The 27270-nt window shown below is 39.5% G+C and overlaps 2 protein-coding genes and 1 long non-coding RNA gene across 3 annotated transcripts; 2 read left to right on the forward strand and 1 right to left on the reverse strand.

The window, feature by feature from the left end:
• The first annotated feature begins 834 nt into the window (after positions 1–834).
• cdh1 (cadherin 1, type 1, E-cadherin (epithelial)) lies at positions 835–19476 on the forward strand. Its single transcript, XM_053436179.1, has 18 exons — positions 835–1195; positions 2118–2226; positions 8765–8853; positions 9221–9604; positions 10286–10426; positions 10773–10928; positions 11951–12095; positions 12486–12658; positions 13079–13207; positions 13645–13830; positions 14375–14619; positions 15974–16116; positions 16221–16312; positions 16533–16665; positions 17036–17254; positions 17787–17917; positions 18123–18266; positions 18527–19476. Exons 1-18 carry the CDS (start codon positions 1145–1147, stop codon positions 18737–18739), a joined length of 2883 nt encoding a protein of 960 aa, XP_053292154.1. The 5' UTR covers positions 835–1144; the 3' UTR covers positions 18740–19476.
• A 1105-nt stretch (positions 19477–20581) lies between these two features.
• LOC128453349 (uncharacterized) lies at positions 20582–24208 on the reverse strand. Its single transcript, XR_008341495.1, has 2 exons — positions 23126–24208; positions 20582–22864 (listed from the first exon to the last, which is right to left on the reverse strand). It is a non-coding gene; the product is annotated as an uncharacterized LOC128453349 (long non-coding RNA).
• Positions 24209–24216: 8 nt separating this feature from the next.
• Positions 24217–26309, forward strand: LOC128453800 (uncharacterized). Its single transcript, XM_053436891.1, has 4 exons — positions 24217–24351; positions 24473–24634; positions 24727–24822; positions 25454–26309. The coding sequence occupies exons 1-4, from the start codon at positions 24217–24219 to the stop codon at positions 25733–25735; spliced, it is 675 nt and encodes a 224-aa protein (XP_053292866.1). The 3' UTR covers positions 25736–26309.
• Positions 26310–27270: the final 961 nt, after the last annotated feature.

A 27270-nucleotide genomic window follows, 5' to 3' on the forward strand; every position in this document is an offset into this window, starting at 1 on the left:
GAGGTGGGGTTTCAGCAGTCCCTTAGACACTCTGATTACATACTGGGTCATAGTGCATGCCATTAACCTACTAATCTTTCAGTCAGCCGATGTCCACACTATCAGTGGATGGAAAAGACGGTTGAAAGAAGTACTGTAAAGATTTCAATGAGCACTTCACGGAAAGAGTTAATAACTTAGGCTCTGTGTATTTTTAACGATCAGGACATGAGATGTTGACCACCTCACTGACACCCTTAAAAAAATAGAAAGTTGCACAGATACATCCTGACTTTACTATTAGCCCCTATAATGACATTGAATCAGCTTCATTCGCTTATCCTGACGAATGTTTTCTCTGTCGCCCCCCCCCCCCCCCCCCTTCTTGGGCGAGTCGTGGGGCCAATCACTAAAGTGTCCACTGTGCAAACCATATTCTGAAATCTGTCCTGACTTTCAGTTTTGAAAAATCATGGATCTCATTTAGCTGCACGAAAATGAAGAACGTAAAACTTGCGCTTGTCTGGTCGTTAGAGGCTGATGACTTTATCAATGCTTTTAGGGATGGTTTCGCAACAATAAGTGTCCAGTGAAAACTAGTTCCTGTCAGCAGTCCTCAAGTATAGGACCATATTATGCTAGAGTTGTTGTTGATCACTATGTTTCAAATTGCCTCACTTACACCAAAAACGGGTTCAGCGAGAGAGAGCGAGAGAGAGCGAGCGAGAGAGCGTGTCTCTTACAGGGGGCTGACTGATGATTGTCAGAGGAGGAAATGAGAAAGTTGAAGCACCACTCAGCTGAGATGCAGCTCACCGCTTGTTGATGGTCAATACATTCACGTGTGTGTGTGTGTGTGTGTGTGTGTGCGCTGTGGATGTGCTACAGCAGCCAGTGAGACCGATACTACCGGTTTCTGTCTCCTCGAGGTGTGTTCAGCGGCGTGACCCCACCAGGAACACGGAAGCCGCGCACCTGTGAGCTGACGTCACACGCTGAGAGTACCTGCAGCTACACGTCCAGCTGAACTCAGTTACTGAAACTAGCTTCACGACGCGAGACAAAGGAGCCACGACGACTGTTCGCTGAGGGATATATCCAGCATTCGTTTCCACTTTTTGTGACTTTCATCGAGAGGAATAGAGAGAAAAGGACAAATAAGCAGATGGGGACCGCTTGGCTCGCGGCTGTGGGCATTTTATTCGTCGCTTTTCAGGTGAGTTTTCCTGCTGTGGCTTTCCTGTCAGTGTGCACCTATTCGCTCCGTGTGTAAAACCTGTTTCACTCTCCCTACTCATTAACATCTGATAGAACACTATGTGGGCCTTCTATATATCATATCGATAACTTAAAGATAATGTCTGTTTCGTTTATGCTGCGATCCGTTTTTTTAATGTCGGTACAATCTCTACTTTTATCACTACTTTAACTTTGATCACTACGTTAACTTAGCGCCGCTCTGCTGAGTGTTTTACAGGACGGAGGTAGAAGGTGGGAGAATATGAAAGATGGCCAAATAGTGGTTTAACCAGTGCGGCTTTTTTCAGTCTGACTTTTAAAGTTGACGAATCACATCAAATTTACCAGTAATGTGTAGATGAACGCGACGGAGCAGTAAACGCAGAGACGGGTTGCGTTTCCCAGGAGTGCGGATGTGCGCGGCCTCGCCCTTGTTCCACTCATGTCGTCACTTGCAGGTTAAATTCCTGCCGAACATATAGTGTCCTTACATTCACAAATTTAGGCCCGGTTTGAGGAATTTCAATGATTGATAGACCTAGACACGAGTAACTACGTTAAAAAAATCTGCTTTACGCTACTATATAAATTCAAGCTGCTTCTCAGACAAAATAGACTGCAGGCAACTTGGGCCTTCAGAACTTGTACCTGGTCTGTTCCCTATTTATTTGACATCTTGTAGATTAATAAAAAAAGTCAGGTTAACCTAGAATTTCATTTAACATTTATTTCAGCCTCATGAGACATTACGTTGTGGTTCCAGTTTGTGTACCTATCCCAACAATTACAACAACCACACATGAAATGTCATTTAATTTAATTTTTATTTTTGTAGATCGATTAGACATTTTCCATGCATTTTAATTATGATTAACTGACGCAATGGTTTTCCTTCCTAGGCCTTAGAGAGCACAGAGGAGCCAAAATGTGTACCTGGATTCAAGTCAGATGTGTTGATCTTCAGAGTGACCAGAAAGCACCTGGGGCCGGGTGCAAGGCTGGGCAGAGGTGAGAACCATCCAGGAAGCTGCTCTCAATCTTTGTCTATTGCACACAGACCTGAATTAAACTTGACTGTAAAAAAATTTCCTACAATAATTTCCCTTAACTATGGGTTATATTTTTGGTCTGTACATTTTAAGAAGAACAATTTCACTATTGAAACAACTTTACCCAGATTAGTGATAAATACATTTTCTCAACTTTTCGTTCCTCTGGATCAAATGGCCTGGAGACTAGCTGTTCACATTGTTTTCACATGTAGCCAAAACACCCTAACATCTTAGCTTGGACTCACACTGCTTGCCATTGTAATGCTCTTATCTTCCAGGGCAAAACAATGTCCCTAAGCCTGTTCTGCAGGCTTTTTCTCTTTGAGTGGTGTCAGATATTCATAGTAAAACAGCGCTGTTTTTGTGTCCGTTCCTCCACATTTTTTGTTCTTTCACCGGACTGTTACCTGCACTACTCTAGTTTTGCTTATTTGTCAGATCCTGAATGTTTTCCACGATGTAGAACCTAACAAAGCATTGTTATGTTCTCAAAGTGTTTCCTAGTTGTTTTCGCTTGTCTATTAAACCCGAGCTGTCCTGAACTAGGTTTCCAGTTTTCCAGTTCCAGATTGACCATTTGTTAAATCATTTTTTGCACTTTAAAAACCATTAATTTAGGTGTTTTCTATCAGATCAACTGAGATAAGGGAATACAGCTGTGGAAGTGAACTGAATTTTTACTCTACTCTACTGTTTATCTTGGTGCAACTTGTTTATTATCTTGCAGTAAAGGGTTAGGGTAAATGAGAATAAGCACCAATACTATGCCTGTTCTCCTGTGCAGGGTCACTGAGGGAGTGGAGCCTATCCCAGTTTATATTGGGCAAGAGATGGGGGGGTTAAGCACATCTGTGAGCTTCACCTTCATACAGGAGAACCAAGTCTACTGAGAGAGCTGTGAACTCTAGAGAGAGATACAAAGGGGTCATTATTGACTGCTGACATTTACTCTTTGAACTAATTTGGGACACTTTCTTCAACTACTATGTTGTCCATTGAGTGCTTGGTCTTGATCATCTGTTTGGTATTATGTTATGGCTTTTTTTACACTCACAGAAAAATCTAGTCTAGAAATGTACTAGACAGGTTTGTTGTAACATTGAGGTTTGGTTTGATCCTCGGCTTTTCTAGTCCACGTGTCCGGGACTTGTTGTGTAAAGCACTTTGAGGGGTCAAGAATAAAAAGGGCTATATAAATCTTTATGATTATTATTACAATTAATTTTAATAAGCATAACATACAAATCCATTTACCATTTTAGTAAACATTGTTGGCTTTTAGCAGGTTCATGACATGACTACAACTATAATGGAAAAAAAAACAAAGTGCTTCTAAATTGAGAATACTTCACCTTTTTTCTCCTATGGACATAATCTGTTGTTGTTCAAATACATCTAAAATACTTTATTTTTGACCATGTTGGGATACATTTTCAACAGCAAGTCTTTGCACAGGAAAGATACTGACTCTCTCCATATTAGGTGTGTCAATAGTCAGTATTGATATAAGCACTGACCACTGAATGACTTCCTGTTACTCTCAGTGTTCAATCACACATTTGCAAGCCCATGTGTCATTCAGGTAACACTTACAATCCGAAAGTGTTTTCGCTCACACAAACCGGCAACTCATCACCTGGAGCTTAAATATTCGTTTCCTTTACTTATGCTCCACCTAGTGTCCAAAATACAATATTGCATGTGGTAACCTTTGTACTGCATTACCATCAACCAAAACGAACAGAAACTAATAGCATGGCTCCACCTTTTGCAAAAACACAGTTTTAGCTGTAGAAACTCATTTCATTATCCTTCCCATACTCAGAACAGTAAGTGATGCTGAATGCTTACCTGAGGGTTTGTGGTGTACAGGCAAAGAGAGAAATTGCAGGAAGGGCTGGATGATAGGGCTCGAAGTTGAATTAAAAAAAAACCCTATTTATTCAATATAGACAATTGCACCCATATGATTCCAACAACTGTAAATACAATTTTCTCCATGAACTGGATGAGATTACATGGTTTGAATTGGAAAAACAGTCAATAAATGATTGTGTGTGTTAACAACTGAGTCAGAGGTGCACACAAGGGTTGGGCGATATTCGTAGTTCATATCATTGTCACCCTGTAAAATTGTTCTATAACAAAAATAATATAAACTTAAATCAATGACTTTAAACATATTGTAACTTTTCAAATCAAAGCAGGTTTAAGTTTAGAAAATCAACTTGCATTACTCAAAGTTGTCTGTTAATATATCAACAAATTAAAACTCAGAATCAAACTGGTAACCTTTAGATTACCATAATAGTGCTCTACTGTATAGAAAACTATAATGTAAAATTAGTCAGACTTTTTATGGGTTAGAAGTGGGTGTGTAAGAAAAAGCTTGAACCTTTCTGTGTTTTATTAAAACTCCAACATTTGTAACAGCAAAGAGAAGAACACTAAAGAACATGTTAGACTTGACTTCAAATGAAAGAGAGGTGAGGGTGACGGCAGCTCCAGGGAAACTCCACAGGGATTAAACAATCCACCAGATGATTTCCTCCTGACTCCAACTTGGAACGAGGCATCTGCTCCAAAGTGGCGACAACACAGAGACGTTACACCGTACTTTTGTAAAGGTAAAACGGATGATCCTCTCCGACCTAAACATGCATTGCTCTGAAGCTCCTGGTCACTTCTGTTTGTTGGTTCACATTACGCAAGGTTGTAAATGGAGTGTGATTGGACACATACGCATATACGCAACAGGCTGCACCTGCTGCTGTTGAAGTGTGTGGGATTATAGGGAGACATGGTGTGGTTCTGTCTTCGCGTTTCACAAACTGAAACCGCGGAAGACAGTTCTGATTACAGTGGCAGCTCTTCGGCTGATACAGCTTCACTCCCCAACAAGCATAGGATTATAAGATTTCTCCTATAGGCTGTCAGAGAGGAGAAGCTCCTCCTGGCTCCACAGGAGCTTTTAAGATTAGTAGGGGGTAAATAAAAATTTTCCCTTAATTCAATTCCATGCAACCTTTAGTACTCAGACCCTCATGGAATATAATAAAAACAGTAACTGAAAGCATTGCTGCACCTGGTGTCTGCTTCCTTAACCCAGAGTGGGAGCCAGTTCCACAGGAGAGGAGACTGTTAGCTGAAGGCACTACCTCCTGTTGTACTCTTACAGAGTCTAGGAAGCACAAGAGAGCCTGTGTTTTGAGAGCAAAGTGATATATTTGGATGATATGGTGTAAGGAGCTCTTTGATAAAGGAAGGGTCTTGATCAGACATGGGCAATGTAAGTTTTTAACTAACAATTTAGTAGCACTTGAATGGCACTTACTTATAGCACTTTGTAGTTTTGCTTTGTTTTTTAAGAAATTGTACTTTCTTGCTTCTTGTGGTTCTGGGTTTGTACCCTCTGGGTTGAATGCACTTATTGTAAGACGCTTTTGGATAAAAGCGTCCGCTAATTAAATTTGACCGGGAGTGTGGTGTTTAGGGCTGGAAAGGGCACATGATCTCCCTTCACTTTTTTGCTTTGCCCTGTAAGCCCTTATGTAAAATGAGCGGATCAAGGAAGCGAAAGTGGACAATAAGTGTCGACTGTTTAAAAAAAATACTTTGTCACTGAAATCCAATGACATGGCATATCAGGCTGTATGCCTGATATGCCGAGAGTACAACATCAGCCGTCACTTTGGTACGAAGCATGCTAACTACGCTAGCAAGCAGTCAACGCAAGAACGGGCGGCTACAGCTCAGAGGTTGGCTGAGTATTTGTTAAATTGCCTTGCAAATTGTTAAAGGCCAAATCCTTTCATGTAATGATTTTTCCATGTAATTTATATTAGTTCACAAAAATACTTCATCCATCGGGTCCTGGCCCGGCCCGTTTGTCAAATTTAGAACCCATTGTGGCCCACAAGTCAAAAAGTTTGCCCACCCCTGGTCTTGATTGTTCAGGGCTTTGTATGTGAGGAGCAGGATCTTGAATTATATTCTGAATTGGAGCCAATGCAGAGAAGCTACGACGGTAATAAAATGAATAGAACACTTTTAATGTCACATTTTCCTCTGTCATATTTTAGTCTGTGTGTTACATACATACTCCTCCTTTGGAGATGTGTTCTGCTCCAAAGCAGAACATATACAAGCTAATTAGAAACCGTGGACGTAGAAAACGCAAGCAGTTTAGAATGAAGCCTAAACCTTCAGTAGGGGAATCCACCTCAGTCATGGGTTTTTTACAAAACATCAAACTTGCTTCCATTGATTTAAATGCCTTGCCTTACAAATAAACTGGTCATTACAGAGCGGTGGATTAAGATGTTGATAGTATAGTGTTAGTGATGAAATAATATTGTGTGCTTTTCTACTGATCATAATGCAATGATAAATATATGATTCTCATCTGTATAAATTCAGTACAGATACTATTCAAAGTTGTTTTAGCCCAGATTAGGACAAACATCACCAACATTCTTGAGTGAAGTGTGAGAATGTTGGCTTTTAAGTACACCAGTAATGTAATTTAGGAGCATCTAACAGTTAGTTCTCCTAAAAACACTTAAGTTTTTGTTCTTCCTCTGCATTACTCAATCAATGCCCAGAAAGGACAGCCTCTGATTAATCTGAACATATTAGGTAAAACTAGGTGATATTCCTTGTCTGTGTATCTATAACCACAGCTGTATTAATAGTGGTGAACGTTTTTATGATTTGCAGGACTGTTCAACAAGTTTGACCATTTGCAACAGTTTCTCCATAGTGACAGTGGTTCCCAAACTTTTTACAGTCTCGTACCCCTTCAGACATTCAATCTCCAGCTACGTACCCCCCCCCCCCCCCGACGCACGTATACAGCATATAACACTTGAAACTTTGAAATTTACAGGGATTTCAGGACTCGGATGGAAGTTTAGATCAAACTGAGTTTATCTATCGATTGTCAGTTATCAATCAGTTGTTAATCATGATTGTCAGTTCCTAATCGATTGTCGGGAGAATTAACGATCGATTTTTGATTAATCGTTAATATTTTATATTAAAATGCACTATTTATAGGCTCTGTTAAAATGTAGTGAAAATATAGATCTTTATTACAAGGTGAACAACTCTTGTGGCAGTTAAACGGGAACAGCTCACTGGTTACACTTGAAAATATGCGCTGCTGTACTCTTAAGCCCCGATGAGAGTGCAGCTAGCCGCTGTGAGCTAGCTGGATTTTACGGTTCTCGACCTCTCAGTCCGGTGGTTGTCACCCCTCACCCAGAGCCGGCTCTGTCTGGGTCCGAAGGGGCTAGCTTTGGAGCTAGACCTCCTACTTGAAGAGAGCAGTGGACTCCTCAGGCGCTCATGGAGACGTATAGCTTTGCAGTGTTGGCAGTGAACGCAACAGAATCACGTCTATGACAAAATGTCATCTAGGAAATTCTTAAGGATCAATTAATCGATTGTCGATTAATTATGCCCATCCCTCGTTTTTACTAACGGTCACTAACCTACCTGTAACTTTTATTGGCAGTGTAATTATTTAGCTGAATATGGGTATACATGAGTATTTTTGGCAATGCGACTTGGCTATTTAGACTATTAAATAATGCATGATTATTTATAGCTCAGTTTGAAAATGTAATGGGCTTTTTCACTTTGAAAACGCAAATAAAATGTTCTCCCCATGTACCCCCTGAACCGCTTTGCGTACCCCTGGGGGTACATGTACCCCAGTTTGGGAACCGAGGTGATAGAGTAACTGAATGTAACTGTTAAAAATTGTTTCATAATTCACTTAGAATCTACTCTGTTGAACTTAAATCTGATATGTTATTCAATTTGTTAAACTCTGGAACAACACTGTTGTGTCCATGAATGTAAAAATGCTGTGAACTGCACATTATTGGATAAATGATATTCACATTTCCTCCTGGCAAATGCTAAATGATGAAATCTTGACACATGAAGATCTTTTTAGGCCACAATTTTTGTGTTGACAGGACGACAGCCTAATAACTGCAGACAGCTGTCTAGCTAATGATAGCAGTGATGGACCTAATAAACTAGAATCAACAATTCTATACTAACACAGCTTTGCATCTCTCAGCCATATACAAATCAAGAGCTCACAGGCTTTTCAGCCTCTCCCTCTTTTATATGCTACCTCAGAATCCACTCTGACAGTCCTGCGAACTGTGGCTGGTTCACATGATCTAACTGAAAATGTAACAGATTATATAACTGTTGTGACTCTAGGAGGCTGAAGTGTCTGCGATCATCTCTTATTTTATGAACTGAAATGACCCTTTTGTACAAGTTGTTTTTACTTGATTTAAAACACATCATGCAGCCCTAATTGAACCATTTATGACAAGCCATCTCTTCCAATTGATATTTAGCTTAATGTGTGTCTGTTTTTTATCCAGTGAATAATACTTTGTCATGTACTGAGAATTTGAAGATTGATTTCTCTGCATGTACTAATTGTTTCCTATGTTCAATCCCAGTGGGCTTCAATGACTGCACAAACCGCACAACATTTCTTATCATCAGTAATGACAGACGTTTCATCGTACATCCAGATGGGATATTGATGGTGAGCAGAGTTTTTTTTTTTTTATTATAATGCTGTAATTCCTGCATGTTAATCTGATCTTCATTATAAAAACACAGTTTAGCCTCTTAGACAGTTAAATAATGTAGAATGTAACTGAATTCAAGGATCCACCACATCAGCTCTGTTTAAACACCCAGTATGTGTACGTTTTCTTCTTTATATTGTCCTGTGATTTAGATGATGAACATCAACATCAGTTGCTATTATCCCATTTAAATTTACCCCAGCCATGTTGGCGAGGAATATCATCAATATGTCAGAGCAGTTCAGTTGGCCAGAGTTGACATGCTAAATCCAAGTGTTACCTGTATGTCTACCTTCACTGATGTTTTCTTTTTTCATCCAGGTAGCGAGAGAGGTTTTTCTTCATGAAGGACACCTTGACTTCTTTATCCATATTTGGAACTCGCATGGTAAAAAAATTACAGTTCCTGTCAAGGTAGTGCACCATGGACTTCACCGTGGGCATCACCAAAGGGATAACCACGGGCATCAGCTTGTGCATCACCAAGGGGAAAACCATGGGCAACATCCAGAGAGAACCCATGGGCATCACCAACAGAAAACTCATGGGCATCACCAAGGGAAAAACCAGGGAGATCATCATGGTCATTCACATTCGCATCACCAAGGGAAAAACCCGCTAAATGTTGAGCATCACCTCGGAGAGAACAGACACCACAACAATCAGCACCACCTGAATGAAGTGGACTCTGCTAACAAAACAGAGGTATGATTAGAGGCCCTGTCGGTTTGGGCATAAATAATCTAAATTTGAGTGATACAAGATGATTTTAAAGAAATGCATTTGATGGAAGTTAGTTTGCGTGCAAACACTTGTTTCCTTAAAAAACATTGTCTGTGTTTGAATGGGAAAAAAACTAAGTATTATGCTTCTCTAGAGGTTTGCAATACAATGCTTCATAGCAGATTTGAAAGATTTTTGCGCACAAGGAAGAAATGCAGCCCTTACATATTAAGAAGTCGTGGCTGTACTGAGAGCCTGAGAGTTCCACTGAAAATACGTTTCTTGCCTGTGATAAATTCACAGCAAGTTTAATATCAACCAACCTATGCTCCACTTGGTTTGTCTGAGCATATGATCAGTTGTTGGTCAGAGTGGTGGGTTTCTTATCAATCTGCAGAGGAGGATAGGAGAAGTGATTGGGTTTAGCACCATAGACATCCAGTATCTATACCGTGTATGGGTGCAGAGTCACTTGGGGAAGGAACTTATTCCAGTGCACACTGGTTTGTGGGGGGCCACCCTGGACTGGCGTACTCCTTGGAGAGTAACGGCTAATGTTGACGCCTTCTCTAAGATTTCAGGATTTCTTTAGAGATTGTCTATCTAGACACTTGTGAGACTAATAAACCCTATAGTACATAAAATGTATGCACATTTTTATAGAATGCAACCACCCCAGAGGTGCCTGTTTTGAAATTCCCCAAGTCTGGTGTTGGATTGAAGAGGAGGAAGAGAGACTGGGTTATTCCTGCCATTAATGTTGCTGAAAATCACAGAGGACCCTATCCCTTTAAAGTATCTCAGGTAAGGTGAACAATTTGCACAATCAAATGTCAAATGCAAAAATATTTTAATAACAATGGTTGCAGAAAAATAGATGTTTCCTTGTAATAATGATAACAACGTTCTTTGGTGCACCATGGCTGATGTGATTTAACAAGGTTGAGATCACAAGGTAACTTACTTGAACAGAATGTAGAATATGGTAGCCAAGCCAGTCTAGTTTTTCTAGCCGGGAAATTTTAAAGCAGCAAACTTCAAAAACTTAGCGCTTCTTCTTTGCTAAATGTAAATGGTTTTGCAATGTATTAACTATGGTTACATTCAGTGAGAATTGTATAACTGACACCTGTTGTTTTGTTTTGACCAGATCCGTTCTAATAAAGATGATGTGAAGACGATATATTACAGAATCACTGGTCCAGGAGCTGATAAGCCTCCCAACGGCCTTTTCACAATGGACAGGATCACTGGTAGTTTGTATCTGACACAGCCTCTAGACAGAGAGAAGGTGGACAAGTACACGGTAAGCAGCCTCTTTGATGTTAGTTTTGTATCTACACTTTTTGTCTAACATTGTATTTCTTTTCACTTTCATTTTATGCTGACATCCAAGTACAGTAGAGCGCATTCATCTACAGTCAATAGCCCTTAATAGAACATGTACAAGTGAACCAATAACTCATTATAGACCTTTTGTGGTGAGGTTAAGATCAGGATATTGCTATGAAACCATTTCTAAAGCTGAGTCTTCCCAGGAGCATAGGGATCTCATTAGTTGTGAGACAGAAGAGGTTTGGAACCAAAGGTCTCTTCTAGAGCTGCATGTCCAGTCAAGTTGACTAACCAAGGCGGGCTGAGACAGGGAGGTGGAAAATCATTATATATTTTGCCAAGACAAAGCTGGACTGTATTCCGGACAGTTTGTTGCATTTAAACACATTTATACATTGTCATCCAGACTTAAACCCCATAGAAACTGTGTATAGGCTCGAAGCTCAGATACCAAACAAGAAGACTTGAAGCTGTAACTGCTGCTAAAGGAACCTCTACAAAGTACTGAACTCGGGGTCTGAATACTTCTGTAAAAGGAAGGTTGTTTTTGAAACCAAGTCAGTATGGGTTATTAATTGTAGGCTGATGGGGAAAAAAATGGGAACTTGGTCCATTTTTGAAAATTATATCTTTTATACAATGTGTGGTAAACCAATTCTGAATACTCATATCACTATGTGGAATCGAGTAGTAAACAGGCAGTAAAGCCTACCTGCATTTGGGTTGACCCATCCACTACTTTTCTTAAAAAATTGACATAAATGACCAATAATCAAAATCCCTTCTGGAGATGTCTTGTAAACAAGGTTACTTATGTTCTCCCTCTTAATGCATTTGAAAATTCTTCTTTTAAATGTATGCTAGTAGTATTTTCCATTGCCTACTGAGTGTCAAACTCATGGCTGGAATATACCTCACATCCGCTGAATAAAATCATCTACATGAATTATTTTAACATGTGTTGTATTATGATACGAATGTGTCTGTTCGCAGTTTCAAGCACATGCCGAGGCAGAGGGGTCACGAAATGCCGAGGAGCCGATGGATATTGTAGTGAATGTAATAGACCAGAATGACAACAAACCTGCTTTTTTTCAAGATACATTTCTGGGAGAAGTTCCTGAATCATCACCAACAGGTACAGTGAGATACTTTCATTTATGATTGGATAAATAAGTTACATTTAACAGAGAAGAGCTGGCAGTTACACTCTGTGCCAGCACTGATATTTTTGTGGTCTTCTCACTTCAATTATTCACTGATTCAGGTTTCTTATAGCCGTACTTTATATTTAAAATGGGAGAATAAAAGGGTGGCAAATGGAAAATCTCCAGAATGTAACCTATTAATAATTTGAAATTAAGCATACATGTTAAAAATTAGCAGATCAGTGTTTGTGGGTTGAGATGTTGAGTAGAGTCCAGAAAAATGGGGAAGAATGATTCTGCATAATATAGAAGATGTAAAATTGTTCACTTTGTGACACCTCTGTACTTAAATTCACATTTCTGAAATCTCCTTTTTGCAGGATTTGAGGTGATAACGGTTGTGGCCACAGATATCGACGAGCCGGAAAATGCAAATTCGATTGTTCGTTATCGTATTCTGACCCAGGATCCAGAGTTTCCCAGTGGCCCACTGTTTGCGATCAACCCAGTCACTGGAGCAATCAGAGTCAATGCCCGTGGGCTAGACAGAGAGGTGAAGATTTTAAAATGTACTGTATTAGCATTTTAATTCAACTGTGCTAGCATTCATCATTTTAGATATGTTAGATTATTATGAAGCCTCTGTTGATCTTGTAGTCACTTTGGCTGCCGGATTGGGCTGTAAAGATGAACTGAATCCATATTTGGGAATCAATATTTAAGACGCATATGATTCCACTGATGAAACTACAGATTCTGGGTTTCCAGGAGAAGTTGTTTAACAAGTGTGGAACACAAAACAAAGTCTGTTTTGCAGGTATTTGGACAATGGACACAGCAATGAGATTAGTATTACCTTTTCATCACTATGTGAGGCCTGGTATAGATTTAGTGTCTTATGATCAGAGAGTGATAGCAGAGTTTTTTAAATGTCCATTTGATGAGTTACATTAATTGTATGTCTCCACAACAGAAACACCCAAAGCACACTCTGGTGATAGAGGCAGCAGACATGGAGGGAGAAGGGTTGACTGTAACTGCAAAAGTAATCATCACTGTATCAGACAGCAATGACAACCCTCCAGCTTTCACTCAGTCCACTGTAAGTAAAACATACAAACCGTTCAATCACAGCTCTGCAAGGATGTCCACTTGTCACCAAGCAGTGTGCTCTTTTTCTTTTGACTTCTGTCTGAAATACAGTACAGTGTTATCAAAATGATTAGAAAATCTGCAGCCATCATGCAGACATGTCGTACAAGTACAACAATCTTTACAATCACAGGAGAACAGAGCTGATCATAATCATTTTGAGTGATGAGCAACAAACAATTATTGTTTTTCATTTTATCGGATTTCAGTTTAGGTTCTGAATGTCTACGACATGATTGGATAGTAATTATTTGTCATTTACACTTTTCACATGTGACAACAAATCAAACTGAAATTCAGATATTGATGTAGGAGGGTATCTTTAAGAAATAAACTTTTATGTCAGGGAACTATACTTTTGTCCACATATCCCTTGCTTTCTCACAGTATGATGCAACGGTACCAGAAAATAGAGTGGACGCTCTGGTCATTACGATGGCAGTAACAGATGGTGATGAGCCACATTCACCAGCCTGGAACGCCAAATTCAAGATTGTTGATGGTGATCCTGGAGGCCTGTTCACAATCGCAACAGGAAGTAACAAACAGGAAGGGATCATTACTACTGCCAAGGTAGGACCAAATGCATGAATTCTCAAACAAGCCACAATATCAAAGATTAGAGATATCAGTGAACATTTTTATTCGGAAAACTACACCTATACTAGGTAGTTCCTCCCTCAACTCCACAAGATTATAGAAACTTTCCATAGAAATTCTGTTGAGTCTTTATGCTCAGTGTGGATCACGGTTGGGTTGATCCCTGGCTCCTCCAGTATGCATGCCTCTTTGGGGGGAGACACTCTACCCTAAATTACCCTGATGGAGTGTGAATGCTATGTGATAGTGTGTAGCTAGTTTGCATGAAGACGCACTAAATGAATGTGGGAGAATTTGATGAATTTGTATGATTTTATAGTATAAAGCCTTTGAGTAGTCGTTAAAAAAGCATCAAAAAGCATTTAAATATACATGTTCTCTTCTGTGACCTGTTGCTGTAATGAAGTAGCAGTGTTCAAGTGGCTTACTCTTTTAGAACAAGATTGTGTTGTACAGCAGAACAAGATGTAACATCGTTATCTGATAAATCAATGTACTGTTTCCTCCATCCAACCAGGGTCTTGACTTTGAAATGCTCCGCAAGCACACTCTGTTGGTTGCAGTGGAGAATGACATCCCATTTGCTACTCCACTGCCTACTGCCACAGCCACAGTGGTGGTGAACGTGCAGGATGTCAACGAAGCTCCAGTCTTTGAACCAGTTGAAAAGTTTGTGTCCAAACGGGAGAACCTTCCTGTTGACAGTGACGTGGTGCAGTACATTGCTTCTGACCCGGACATTGCACGCAAACAGACAGTCATGTAAGAGAAAGCTGATGCAAATTACATCATGTTACTTTGAACATTTATCAAAACACATTAATCCCTGTTGCAGAAAATAAGACAGTAGAGTTTAAAACGCTGTTCCAACTAGTTTCATGTTGGAGGGAAATATACGATGTGAGAAGTCCAGCTCGAGAAACAGATTTGTATTTAAGAGAGTAAGGCACTAAAAGACAGCACAGTGATTTGTAACACTCACAGACAGGATTAAGGCTGCAACAACTAATTTATATAATCAATCATAAAAATAGTTGGCAACTAATTTGCACACACTGCAGCAATGTTTCCGCAGGTGGGGGCAGCACTGCCTTGTGTAGCTCATGTGACAACGCTGTTTCTTTTCTGGACTAAGCTTTTGAAAAGTGCAGAGACAAACACTGCTAACAATACAGTAGAGACAAGTGTACTTTCCAAATTGTCAAAAGTGTTGAAACAATTTACATGAATGCCTTCAAAGAAGACTGTTAGCTCCAAAGCTGATCTTTTATGGCACAGCAGCAAAATATCTGTGGTATGAACATCAGGAGAGACCATGTTGGAGCTGAAGATGACTTTTTTTTTCTTGGTTTACCAGGGGATCGTAAATAGCTTAAAGAATCATACCACAGTGATATGCTGCTGTGTCATGTGAAAGTTTTCTTTTTGTCTTTCATGTAAAATATTCTCACACTTTAAACGACTGATGCTCTCCCGGTTCATCGAGGGGAGAGAGAAGGCAGCACTCGTCAAGAAAAGATACAATCTTATTATTAATTAACTTATGACTATTAAGAATTAAATTGTAGACATCTGAAAGTGGAATTATATTCATAATTTGATTGCAGACATCCTAATGCCTATGTAAAGATAATTGCACAAGAAGATGTGCAATTAGTTTTTCTAAATAAACTGCTAGAAAAGATGGTATGTAGCTTTGTCTTATCTGATAAATAATCGCTTAATCAAAAAACAATTGCCAGATTAATCGATTATCAAAATAGTTGTTGGTTGCAGCCCTTGACTCCATACTGGTGTACAGCAATTACAGCATGACCTGTAGAAAACACTCATGTACATCTCATCATGTATCAAATAAATTAGATGATTGTCCCACACTCCCAGTTCACATCTGTGACACTCGCATGTCTGACAGAGTTCCTTTTCAGGCTTCTTCCATCTAGTGGCTGTTGATATCAAGTACATCATCTTTACGTGATGTACACGCAGGACTCTCCTATACTGTGATGAATTGAATCTTGTTTAATTGACAAGTTATTTGAATGTCCCATTGTGAAGCTTGTTTTTGTGATAAGCTTGTTTGCATTGACCTCACATCATTTCTCTGACTGTCCAGGTATAAAATAATCAGCGACCCTGCAGGCTGGCTGAACGTGGCCAAGGACACAGGCCTGATTAAGGTGAAAGGGATCATGGACAGAGAGTCACACTTTGTCAAGGACAGCAAATACACAGCACTCATTGGTGCATACGACAATGGTAGGTGTGACATTAAGCCTGATAATCACTTCAGAAGAAGTTGTCTAACTGTAGACTTGAGTATACATTTTATTCTGCTCACCTTGTGTTTTTGTTCTCACCAGATGAAGTCCCGGCCACAGGAACTGGTACTCTGATTATACAGCTTGAAGACGTTAATGACAATGCACCCATAATTGAAGAACGTACAATAAAGGTGCGTTTCATTTCCCAGATGCTGAACAGTTGTCATGTGTTTGAGCACTTTTAATGCTGATGTAACTTAACATGGAGGAGTTAAGTTGTCTGGAGGGCCTCTATTGATATAAAAGAAATAACGAAATGTCACTGTTCTGAAAGCAGTCAAACATAACTGGTGTGCATTAAATTGATCAGCAAATTCAAATGTTTCAATATGACATTTTGTGTTTCCTCAGGTGTGTTACAAGGAATCGGCTCCTCAGCTGCTTTCAGTAACAGATAAAGATGGACCTGGCTTTGCTGCTCCATACAGTGTCTCTTTACAGGGCATGTCCAAGAACAACTGGACCGCTCGGATGAATGATTCCAGTATGTGCACTGATACAGGCTTGTTGTTTTACATTTTGATCAAAGTCGACTGAGGAGGTTATTCTGAGCATGAGAAATTCCAGAGAAGACCTCATATACTATTAACAATGTAGCATGTATGTTATGGTCAATGAGTAGCATAAAGCAATTGGTGGGATAAAAATGAGCGCTGCTTTGGATATTAATCTGGAATTAGATTAAATTAAAGATTCCTGAGAGATATATATGTGTGTGTGTGTGTGTGTATATATATATATATATATATATATATATATATATATATATATATATATATATATATATATATATTGAAATGGAATAATGCAGGGGTTATAAACTGTACTTTCTTCTCATATCTTCTTTGTTGCAGAAACGGGTATCGTACTTACTTTAAACACTGAGCTGGAAAGTGGAGAATACATTGTGGTCCTGAGGCTTAGAGACAACGATGGCATGGAACAGGACAACACCGTCCAGGCCACAGTGTGTGACTGCACAGGAAAAATTGTGTCCTGTTCAGGGCGAATTGCTGGTGGGAGCAGCCTGCCCATGATTCTTGGAATACTGGGAGGCATCCTGTTGTTGCTCAGTGAGTCTCTGATTCTAGTTCAATTTGAAAAGATGTATATAAAAATTCTATGGACTGTAGGTGAGAACTTTAGGATGTAACTCAAAGAAAAGCTTTGAATCTCAACCTGCGGCCGTGTGTTTCTGGTGATGTTGTGACCATTTGTTCTGTATGACACAGGCAGCAGGAGAAGCTTTGACTGTTTCAGTAATCTGAAAACTGCTGCATTCTATGAATCAGAATAAAATTCATGCAATGTTTGCTCTTAATTTGGCCATCAGAACATTTGTTATATACTGACCTGACAGCCTCCATTAATGGACAAAGCTGTTGAAAATATGCATTGGTTGGGAAGAATTCAAGGTGATTGAGTAATCCACATTTGTTGTGATTTGAAGCGATATGAAAAGTATACAACATGTCCTTTTTAAATGGTTGGTCAAGTAGTGACCATGGTGCTCTAATCACTTTGCCTTCACTTTTCTTTCTCAGCTAACACCTGGTGACCTAATCATGTGGGTGTGTTGAATTAACCTCTGTGCTCTTTGTTCAGTGCTTGTGCTGCTACTACTGCTGTTTGCGAGACGGAGAGGAGGAGAAAAGAAGGAGCCTCTCCTGCAGGACGATGATATCAGAGACAACATATATTACTATGATGAGGAGGGAGGTGGAGAGGACGATCAGGTAAATAAAGAAGCAGGTTTGGTCTAATTTCTTAATCAGTCTCTGGTCACGTGGTTCTTTAAATAATCAAAGTAGCACATCAATAGGTAAGGATACACTTTTAACCAGCAAATCAATGCAGCAGCGATGAAGGCTTGGAAATAATTTAAGTGAGTCCCTTCTATGATAAAATCAAAGCGAAACCCTGACATGTATTTTCTGTCAGGACTATGACCTGAGTGTTCTCCACCGTGGTCTGGACAACCGGCCAGATGTGTTCAGGAACGACGTGATGCCAAACTTCATGCCGGCTCCTCAGTACCGGCCTCGCCCTGCCAACCCAGAGGAAATTGGCAACTTCATTGATGATGTGAGTCAAAGCTTCTCCAAACATATTCATAACATCTTATATAGGTTGATTATTACTGCTTTGATAGAATGAAATCATAATTCATAATTTCCCTCAGGAGCATTTTCCAAACTGTCAGTGATGAACAATTTATTCTGGTCAGCACAAGATGATGGATGAATACTTGTATCATCTCACCCACTATATTCTGCAGTGTTTGTATATTAAAGTTGAATTATATTGAGCGAAAATCTACTGTTTATCCCCTGCTCCCGTCTCAGAATTTGAAGGCAGCAGACAATGACCCCACAGCGCCCCCCTATGATTCCCTGCTGGTTTTCGACTATGAGGGCGGTGGCTCTGATGCAGGAAGCCTCTCCTCACTGAACTCGTCGAGCAGCGGAGACCAGGACTACAACTGCCTGAACGAATGGGGACCCCGCTTCAAGAAACTGGCAGACATGTATGGCGGAGGAGAGGATGATATGATGTAAATGTACCAAAGAAAAAACTATATGTTAAGGTGGATGCACGTAAGGCTGCGTGAATGTTAGTTTGATCGACACATGGACTGATAAGAATGCATCCCAGGAAAACTACTCTCAGACAGACATCAGTAGGCTCTTGAATGTTGTTTTTTCTTTTTGGGGATTGTGGTTTACCTTACAGTGCAGTCCCATCAGCAGTTAACAGCCACCGCTCAAAGCCAGGGGATGTTGTTTTTGATTTGCTTTGTACAGGAGTTCCCCATTTTGACTGGTTTAGCTCTGTCTTTTAGATCCCTGTTTGACCTCTAGGCTAAAGACAAAATCTGCTTTGTTTATTCTCTGTTCACTATGTTCCGGAGGCACATGTTCAGTCTAAATATGGATTTAGATGCATTAGCCTGCCTTTATGCTGGGTGAAACTGGACACACACACATGCTTGTAGTTGCACTGGTAACATGTGTAAATTTGGCAATTTATGGTACTTTAAATTTTGTACAATTACATGTCAGTTTTGTTTTTCTGTTTGAGGAATGAAATTATATATAATCAAAGCAAAATCCAGGTAGCCAGCTAACTGTGGTCATGAGTTATCAATAAATGCTTTTTAAAAATCATTGGTAAGTATCTGTTCAATAGACAACTTTATTATATTGCAATGTCAAAACTTTTTATAGTTAACTCCAAAGGTACTTTATTACAAACTGTTGATTTTTAATTTTTATAAAATGTCTTAATACAAAGATACATTTGTGAATGGTCTTTATTTAAACAAGAACTGTGGCTGCCCGGCGCATAAGCAGAGCAGACATGTGAAGAAGAAACCAGCACACTGTTATCAAGTAGTGTAGACAGTGTGCCGATGAAACTCATTTGTATCCTGTTTCACGCCATGTGGAAATTGAAGCACTGTGTAAAACAACGGTTTCCTCTTCTAAAATTTCCCAAAAGTTAAAATTGGCAGCTGTTGAGGATGAGAAAGCTAGTTTTTTTTATAGTGAGCTTTTTGACTGTTCTGAGTTCACCATCCAGACAGGTGTAGTGCATCTCATGTTGCCATTCTCAGTGTGAAAATACTTCAACATTTAAAATAACCGAGTATATAAAGTCCTCAAACTGAGACAACAAATGCATTTAAAGCTGCTTTCATTAGCAATAATAGCTGTATGTGAGATCTTCTTGAGCTGAACTGGGAACAGGTTCAACACCAGCGTTCCTATCCCCTTTTAGCTATGTGTTGCACAACATACAGCAATTGTACAGCAAGTTTTCAGGTTCATACCACATAGATGTTCTGCTGTTCCATGTGAAAATGTGTCTGGCAGATCACTGCTTCTGGTTATAAAACAGAACCACTTTCAGCCCTGGAGCCTGCAATGGAAAAGGGTAAGACCTGGACATGGTTTCAATATCACTGAGGTCGACCCCCACTCTGTATGTGCTGCTTGCAAAGGGATACAACGTGCTCAACATACACTCGCATTCCTGGTTTCTTTTGAACATTGTGCATGCTTCTCTGTTAAAGCCCATTTCCGACCACAGTGATGAAGAAAACCAATCTTTATCTTAAACCTGTTTACAGCCTGGTTCAAAAATTGGTTTTAGTCTCAAACGCGAGGTTCTTTCTTCATGACAACTCTGTGGGGGGTGAATTTTTTTCTAACTCCCTCGTTTCAACGATATAGAGCAGGGGTGGGCATTTAATTTTCCCTAGGGGCCACATGAGAAACATGGACAGTTGTGGAGGGCCGGACAAATAAGCTGAACTCCATTCTACTCATTAACATTTACTCTACAGGTAAGAGTAAATGGTATGGTTAGGCAATGAAAAAGTGAGGCAGGCAAAGTAATAATGCCAACATTATATCACACTTTAATCAACATTTACAAAAACAGTTGTGAACAAAATATTCACATTTTTTGCAGTATTTCAAAGATCAGCTTTAAATTAACTTTATACAAAGTGCTATAACTATTTGCATTTAGTCTAATCACCCCATTTGCTGGTTTTCTATTTAGATTTTTCTCACTGAGCAAGAAAAAACAGTCTGTTTTGGGCTTGAACAAGTGCACTGAAGTCAGGTTGTATATCTGAGGTGGATATGCGAAGGACAGCTGACAGGTGATCATCAGTGAGAGAGTATCTGGATTTGTTAAACTTCATCACAAAAAAGTTTGTTCACATATGTAAGGAGATCCAAAGACAACCAACATCTTCTGAGCATGCCCCCTCATGTATGGAATTCTCCCCTTTGAGAGAAGAATAAAACTCCAGCAGTGATACTGACTTAAAGTGCTCTGCCAGTAGTGTATCAGACTGCAGGTCAATGAGTTTGAGCTGACACACTGGGTTGGAGCTGAACATCACTGGTGCATTATCCACACTGCACGTGAAGGGTGAAGAAATCATGTGCATTTCACTTTCAACTATTTTGAATTCTTGAAATCTTCTTGAAAACTCACCATGCAGTGGCCCTAACATGGTTGAGTACCTGAAGAGGTGATCAACTAATGGTGTGGCTTCTTTCAGTGTCGGCATGTGGTTGAAAGAAACAACTTTCTCATGAAAGCCTGCACCAGGCTGTACATTTCATCTGCAAATAGGCCCTTGCCTTGCTGTTTGGTATTTAGCTCATTCATTAATGCAGTGACATCAACAGCAAATGCAAGATCTTCCATCCAGTCTGCATCTGAGAACTCTTGGATGTCCTTGCCTTTCTTTTCCCAAAACTCTTGAATCTCTGCTCTCAGGTCCCATACTCTTTTAAGCACTTTGCCCAGACTGAGCCATCTGACAGCTGTGTGGTAGCCTATGTCCCCATGTTCAGTCTCATGCTCATCCTCCAAAAGTGCAACAAACTGTCTGAGATTCAATGCTCTTGCCCTGATAAAGTTAAATAATTTAGTAACATCAGTAACATGATACATTTTTAGCACTGACTCACACAACACCTCCTGATGTATAATACAATGCAAAAATAGCAATTTAATTTCTGGGTTAATTTCCCTCACTTTATCTTGCATACCCTTCAAAAGTCCGAACTTTTTCCCTGTCAGATTTGGACAGTCATCAGTTGTAACACCTTCCAGTTTGTCCCATTTGAGTCCCAGCTTGTCCAAGCATGCATCTACCTCCGTGAACAAATCACTCCCAGTCGTCGTCCCTTTTATTGACCGCATTACTGCCAGCTCCTCCGTAATCGCAAAGTCTTTCGTAAACCCACTTTCAAATCTTTACCATGACCTAGAGGTAAGTTACCTTGAAACTATACAACAACAAAACGTATTGCTTTATCTATCATCATAATCATATGCTAACATGCTTCAAGTGGTTTTTAATATGTAATTGTTATAAAAGTTACCGTTTATGTAACACGTCTAATGAACAGATTGAAGCAAGTTAACTAAAGAGTTGTGTGTTTGGTTGTGACTTGATTTTAATTTGTTAATATCAATAAGCTACATGTGTAAGTTGCATGTGATAGTAACTATGTTTCACAAATATTCTGATACAGGCTGGTATATCCACCATTACCATTGCACCTCGTTTATTTAGCCTATTATGGAATTTCTGAGTGAATTAGACAGTTTAGACCAGGGGTGTCAAACATATCTTGCCGGATGCAAGGCATGCTCTAAATAAAAAAAAAAAAATTGTCAATCATCATCACATGAAATACCAGGAGCGGAAATGTGTGCGTGTGTCTCCAGATAGCACACACACAAAGGCCCCGGGGCTCCCCAGTACATCGGTTCTGTCTGACATCTGTGGTGCTTCATACACAACACAAAACATTCTTTAATAGAGTTTCTTCTTTTCATTAGATGAAGCCCTGCAGCACCTGATGTCTCCTCAGCAGCTTCATGGTGGTCAACACGAGGACGACTGCACCAGCTTCATGTTTTCCTCCCTTAACTAAAGACGGCCTGCAACTGTTTAGAGTTGGCAGACATTACTCAGTGTCATGAATAATAATTAATTTCTATAGTCATTATGGTTGGTTAAAAAATGTACACTTATTAGAACAATGTTAATCTTTTGCTTTCTGATTTGATACACTTGATATTTTTCTTCTTTGCCATAAGAGACAGAACACGGTCATCACAGCTGTTTCCTTCAGGCTCGTCTGTCCCTAATAAAATGATAGGAAACATAAAAGTATGGCATTATTGTAGAGGAAGTGTTACTTATGAACAAAGTTTGTATCCATATTTTCTGTGGATATTCAACTATGTATTTGAATATGCTTTTGGATTAAACTGTGCACTACCAAGACAATGCATGTACAGTGTGGAGTTATTTCACATTAAAAATATTGCATATATTATTTAATCCATTATCTATTATGTGCAATACTTTGCTTCGATTGTAAGTAATGAAAACAGGTCTGTACCTGGAGTCAGTGTTGAAGTGATGACTCAGTGTTCAGTCTGGTTGGATTCCAGTTGTGTCTCATGTTGGACATCCTAGAGGAACATTCAACACAAATACACAGATATGTAAAGTCATACATGTGCCAGGTAAACTCCTTAACAGACTTTTACATGGTAAAAATAAAAGTGTATTACTTCAAAGTTCATCAGATCATAATCATTTCAGCTTGGGAAATATGTGGTGGACATCAGCCTCAGGTTCTCTATGAGACTGTCTACTCTAGTAAAGTTACACTTCCTATAATTTATTTATATTTAACACAATAATTCAGTGAAGACTGCTTGAGATTAACGATGTAAAAACTGAAGGTAGCAGACAAATTTAGTTTTCACTGTAAAATGTTACAACACATAAACACCATTACTCTGAATAGAGAGCAATGCAGATGTGACTTTAAATACTCAGGTTTCAGTTGACAACAGTAAATCTGTTTCTGCAGAATAAGAATCTGTGTAACATTGTCAAGTCAAATGGTGTGTCGATTGAAACAACTTTACATAACATTAGATATCTTACGTGGCGGAGCTTATTCAAGATTCAAGATTCAAGATTTTTATTATCAAATGCACAACAATAACATTAAGCAGTCGCTGGCAGTAAAATGCTTGAGTCACAGGCTCTCTTCTAGCAATGCTCAAGTAATTACAACCTAAAAAATTAAATAGAAATAGTATAAAATAGAATATCAAAATTTAAAATGGAAAATAAAGTATGTATATCTAAATATATATAAAAAACAGCTGAAGAGAAAATAAAACAACAATAGTGCAATTTGAGCAATGGTGCAAATATGCAAATATATCACAGTGCTAGTTTGGTGGAGTTACTGCAGTTCAGAGGAGTTTAAAAGTCTTATGGCCCGGGGCATGAAACTGTCTCTGAGCCTGGTGGTGCAGGCCCGGATGCTGCGGTACAGTCGGCCAGACGGCAGCAGGCAGCAGGCAAACATTTTTATAGCTGGGGTGAAAGGGGTCTTTAATAATCTGGCTGCTCTTCTTCCTGCACCGCTGGGTGTAGAGGTCCTCTATGGATGGCAGCGCCGTCCTGGTGATGTGCTGGGCAGACTTCACCACCCGCTGTAGAGCCTTACGGCTCAGGGCGGTGCAGCTGCCATACCAGGCGGTAATGCAGCCAGTCATTGCTGAACTAAAAGACCGATGGCCTGCACTCTTTTCTGAAGCGCAAGTGAGTAAACAATTAGAAAAAGAGCAATTAATCGACAAAACACTACTTGATCTAGAAAAATTAGCTTGAGTTGTTTAATATAATATGTCTATTTGTCTGTCCTATGCTGTTTTCCATGCAGCTCTACACTGAATTCCACAGGATCACCAATCAAAATCTGCCATATTCCTTCTATACTGCCCTTGACAAGTACACACCACTGCTGCTAAAGCTTTACAAAAAGAAGAAAACAGGAAGTTTTGCAGAGAAGATGGAAGATGTTATTATTGCATATAATGATCAGGTATAAGATTTTTTGTATATTACATAATGTTGAATGTGAACAGGATGCCCAAACATCCATATATGCATAACCTGTGTATGTTTGTTCAACAGGACAAGAACAACATCCCTACAGCTCGAACGACAGCCCTGGCCGGCCTACCCCTCTACTTAAAGGAGGATTCTTCAGAGGTCTTCAAAACTTGCAAGGTATGTTTGCATTTTTTTCCATTTCCACAGCCTTTTCACCAAATCCTCATTATCTACTCACCACTATACCAATGGAGGGGAGGGTGAAGTGTTAGAGTCCGGAAAACACTTTAAGAGTTTCAGGGGCAAACATATGGACACTTAAATGACCCCACAGGAGCACTATGGAGGCATTCATTTCTTTTCTTTTTTTCTGTTTGAGTTACTCCAGTTGTATTGGATTTGGCTGCAACGCTGTTTACCCCTAAAACGCAAGTTTTTTTTTTGACTCAACACTTCACCCATCCCGCCATCAGCATAGTGGTGAGTAGATAATGAGTGAATTTTAACTTAATAATATTTTAATATCTAGATTTTTTTGTATTTGTTTAGTCATAACATATGGCAGAACCAGGCAGTGCAGTATGCAGGAGGAATGATGACATACACCAACTAAAAATAACATGTTATGTATCTGTAACCAATGTCTTAATCAGCTATTTTGAGCAAAATATAAGCAACAAAAATATACCCAATCCAGAACTCTGCCCTCACTATATGAACAACTCAAAGGTAATGCTCCAAACAGCAATCATATTATATGGTTTGTAAAAGTGCACTCAACCACACTGGACATGTATTCCCTTTTCAGGATGAGTTGGAGGCAACAGTGGCCCTGGTTGCAGTGGTGGATGAAGCGGAGGTGCCAGCAGGAGTTCCCTTTGAAACTCACCATGTGTCGATAGTCCTCGAAGATCAGGTTGTAATGTCTCACAGATCTTGGACTGATTCACTGGTAATTTTGTTTGGACTGATCTATGCTCTACATTTGAACTACCCTGAGAAGCTGAGTGGCTTCTTTGAGTTCATCCAGGTTGTCCTCTTAAATCTTGATGATGGGAGAAGGCAGCTCAAAGCTAAGTTGCAGTCTTGAGAAATGAGTAGGTTGTCGGTAGCTTATAATGTTGAATGTCAGCATCGTTTTTTGCTGGCATGCCAAATACTGGTAGCTAATGACATGAATATAGAGTAAACTATGGCACCACTGATTTGTGTGTTAAAATAGATCCTATTCTTGGATTGCTTCTGTGGTGTTCTCACTTCTCTTATTTACCACATGGAAGTATTTTGAATTTATATTTATATTCTTTTTATATGAGCCTCATTTTCATTGTTATTTCCAGCATATAAATGTTATTGTATACAAAATGTTATTCAACAGCTTCATTGTAAAACAATATTGGCACAGAATCCAAGGGTATCCAAATGTTGACGTTAAAAATGTTTTCTTTTGTAAGCTACTGACACTTTGGTTGAGCCCTTTAAACTGTTTACTTAAAATTTGCCCTGCTTTATGTTATACAGTTCATCGTTATGGGCATAAGAATGTGCTTAGTCTGCTGTAGCCTTTAAGATTGCATATGTGAAAAATCGGAGAGATATTTCTTTGAATTTCAGTAGCTGGTTGCATCGAAATGTGAACAACAAAATAAATTGCTCAAACTGAGTCATGTGGGTGTTTTTATTTTGAGTTAATAGAGTTTAAAAGGTTTAAGGCAATCAGTTTCATCAAATGAACTGAGTAGCCATATTAAAGTTTTAAGTTATCACAACTACAATGTCATAATTTTTTATTAAATGGAAGACAACTAAGTAAATTAAACGTAAATGGTAACATTTGTATAGGGCTGCCGTGATTCGTCGACGTGGAAAATGCGTCGACGGCAATAAAATGCCTCGACGCATTTTTTTAAAAAAAATTATGAATTTAACTTTTCGATTTCTAAAAGATTTAATTTCAATTCATTATAACAAATGTTCTTCTTTCAATATCCCTACGTAATTGCTGCGTGCATTACGTCAGTCGTTTTCGGCACCAGTCAACGCTGAACGCACCAGTTTTAAAAAATCATGGCGGAGGCAGCAGAGTCCGACTTGGTTCCGAAACGTTTCCAAAGACCCAAGGCTTCAAAAGTACTTCAACGTATCACCAAACGATAAGGTGGTTTGTAGACTGTGCAAACTTTCGATGGCATACCACAAAAGCACCAGCGCTATGCACGAGCACCTGAAGAGAAAACACACCGGCGCTATTCTGGAAGATGGACCGCCAGAAAAGGCAAAACCACCGTAAGTCGACTTTCACCGATGTCATTGGCCGATGTTTGTACATTTGTATTTGTGGTTAAACCGCTGGGCACGTGCCGCGGCTGGGGGAGCAGTCGCCCCGGCGCTGCGGAGGGGAGAGCGCCTGGGGCGACACACGTACACACACACACACACACACACACACACACACACACACTCGCCCGCTCCTGGTATTTCATGATGGCCTGATACGGTGATGATTTAAAAAATGTACGTGACGTTCACTCACGTTCATCGTTACGTTCACGTTAATAATATGAAAACTGATTCGTTAAGTTCAGCGTTCGCTAAACATATGCACAACACTGTACTGTACAGCCA

This window comes from Pleuronectes platessa, chromosome 12 (genome assembly GCF_947347685.1).
Source record: "Pleuronectes platessa chromosome 12, fPlePla1.1, whole genome shotgun sequence".
NCBI lineage: Eukaryota > Metazoa > Chordata > Actinopteri > Pleuronectiformes > Pleuronectidae > Pleuronectes > Pleuronectes platessa.

What these genes read in the sequence shown, in the direction of transcription:
- cdh1 (XM_053436179.1), top strand. Translation starts at nt 1,145, where the DNA reads ATGGGGACCGCTTGGCTCGCGGCTGTGGGCATTTTATTCGTCGCTTTT. An exon ending in ATCCAGATGGGATATTGATG is followed by an intron (nt 8,854 to 9,220) that starts GTGAGCAGAGTT and finishes TTTTTCATCCAG; the next exon opens with GTAGCGAGAGAGGTTTTTCT. An exon ending in ATCCCTTTAAAGTATCTCAG is followed by an intron (nt 10,427 to 10,772) that starts GTAAGGTGAACA and finishes TGTTTTGACCAG; the next exon opens with ATCCGTTCTAATAAAGATGA.
- LOC128453800 (XM_053436891.1), top strand. Translation starts at nt 24,217, where the DNA reads ATGTGCTGGGCAGACTTCACCACCCGCTGTAGAGCCTTACGGCTCAGG. An exon ending in CACTCTTTTCTGAAGCGCAA is followed by an intron (nt 24,352 to 24,472) that starts GTGAGTAAACAA and finishes TTTTCCATGCAG; the next exon opens with CTCTACACTGAATTCCACAG. An exon ending in TTATTGCATATAATGATCAG is followed by an intron (nt 24,635 to 24,726) that starts GTATAAGATTTT and finishes TTTGTTCAACAG; the next exon opens with GACAAGAACAACATCCCTAC.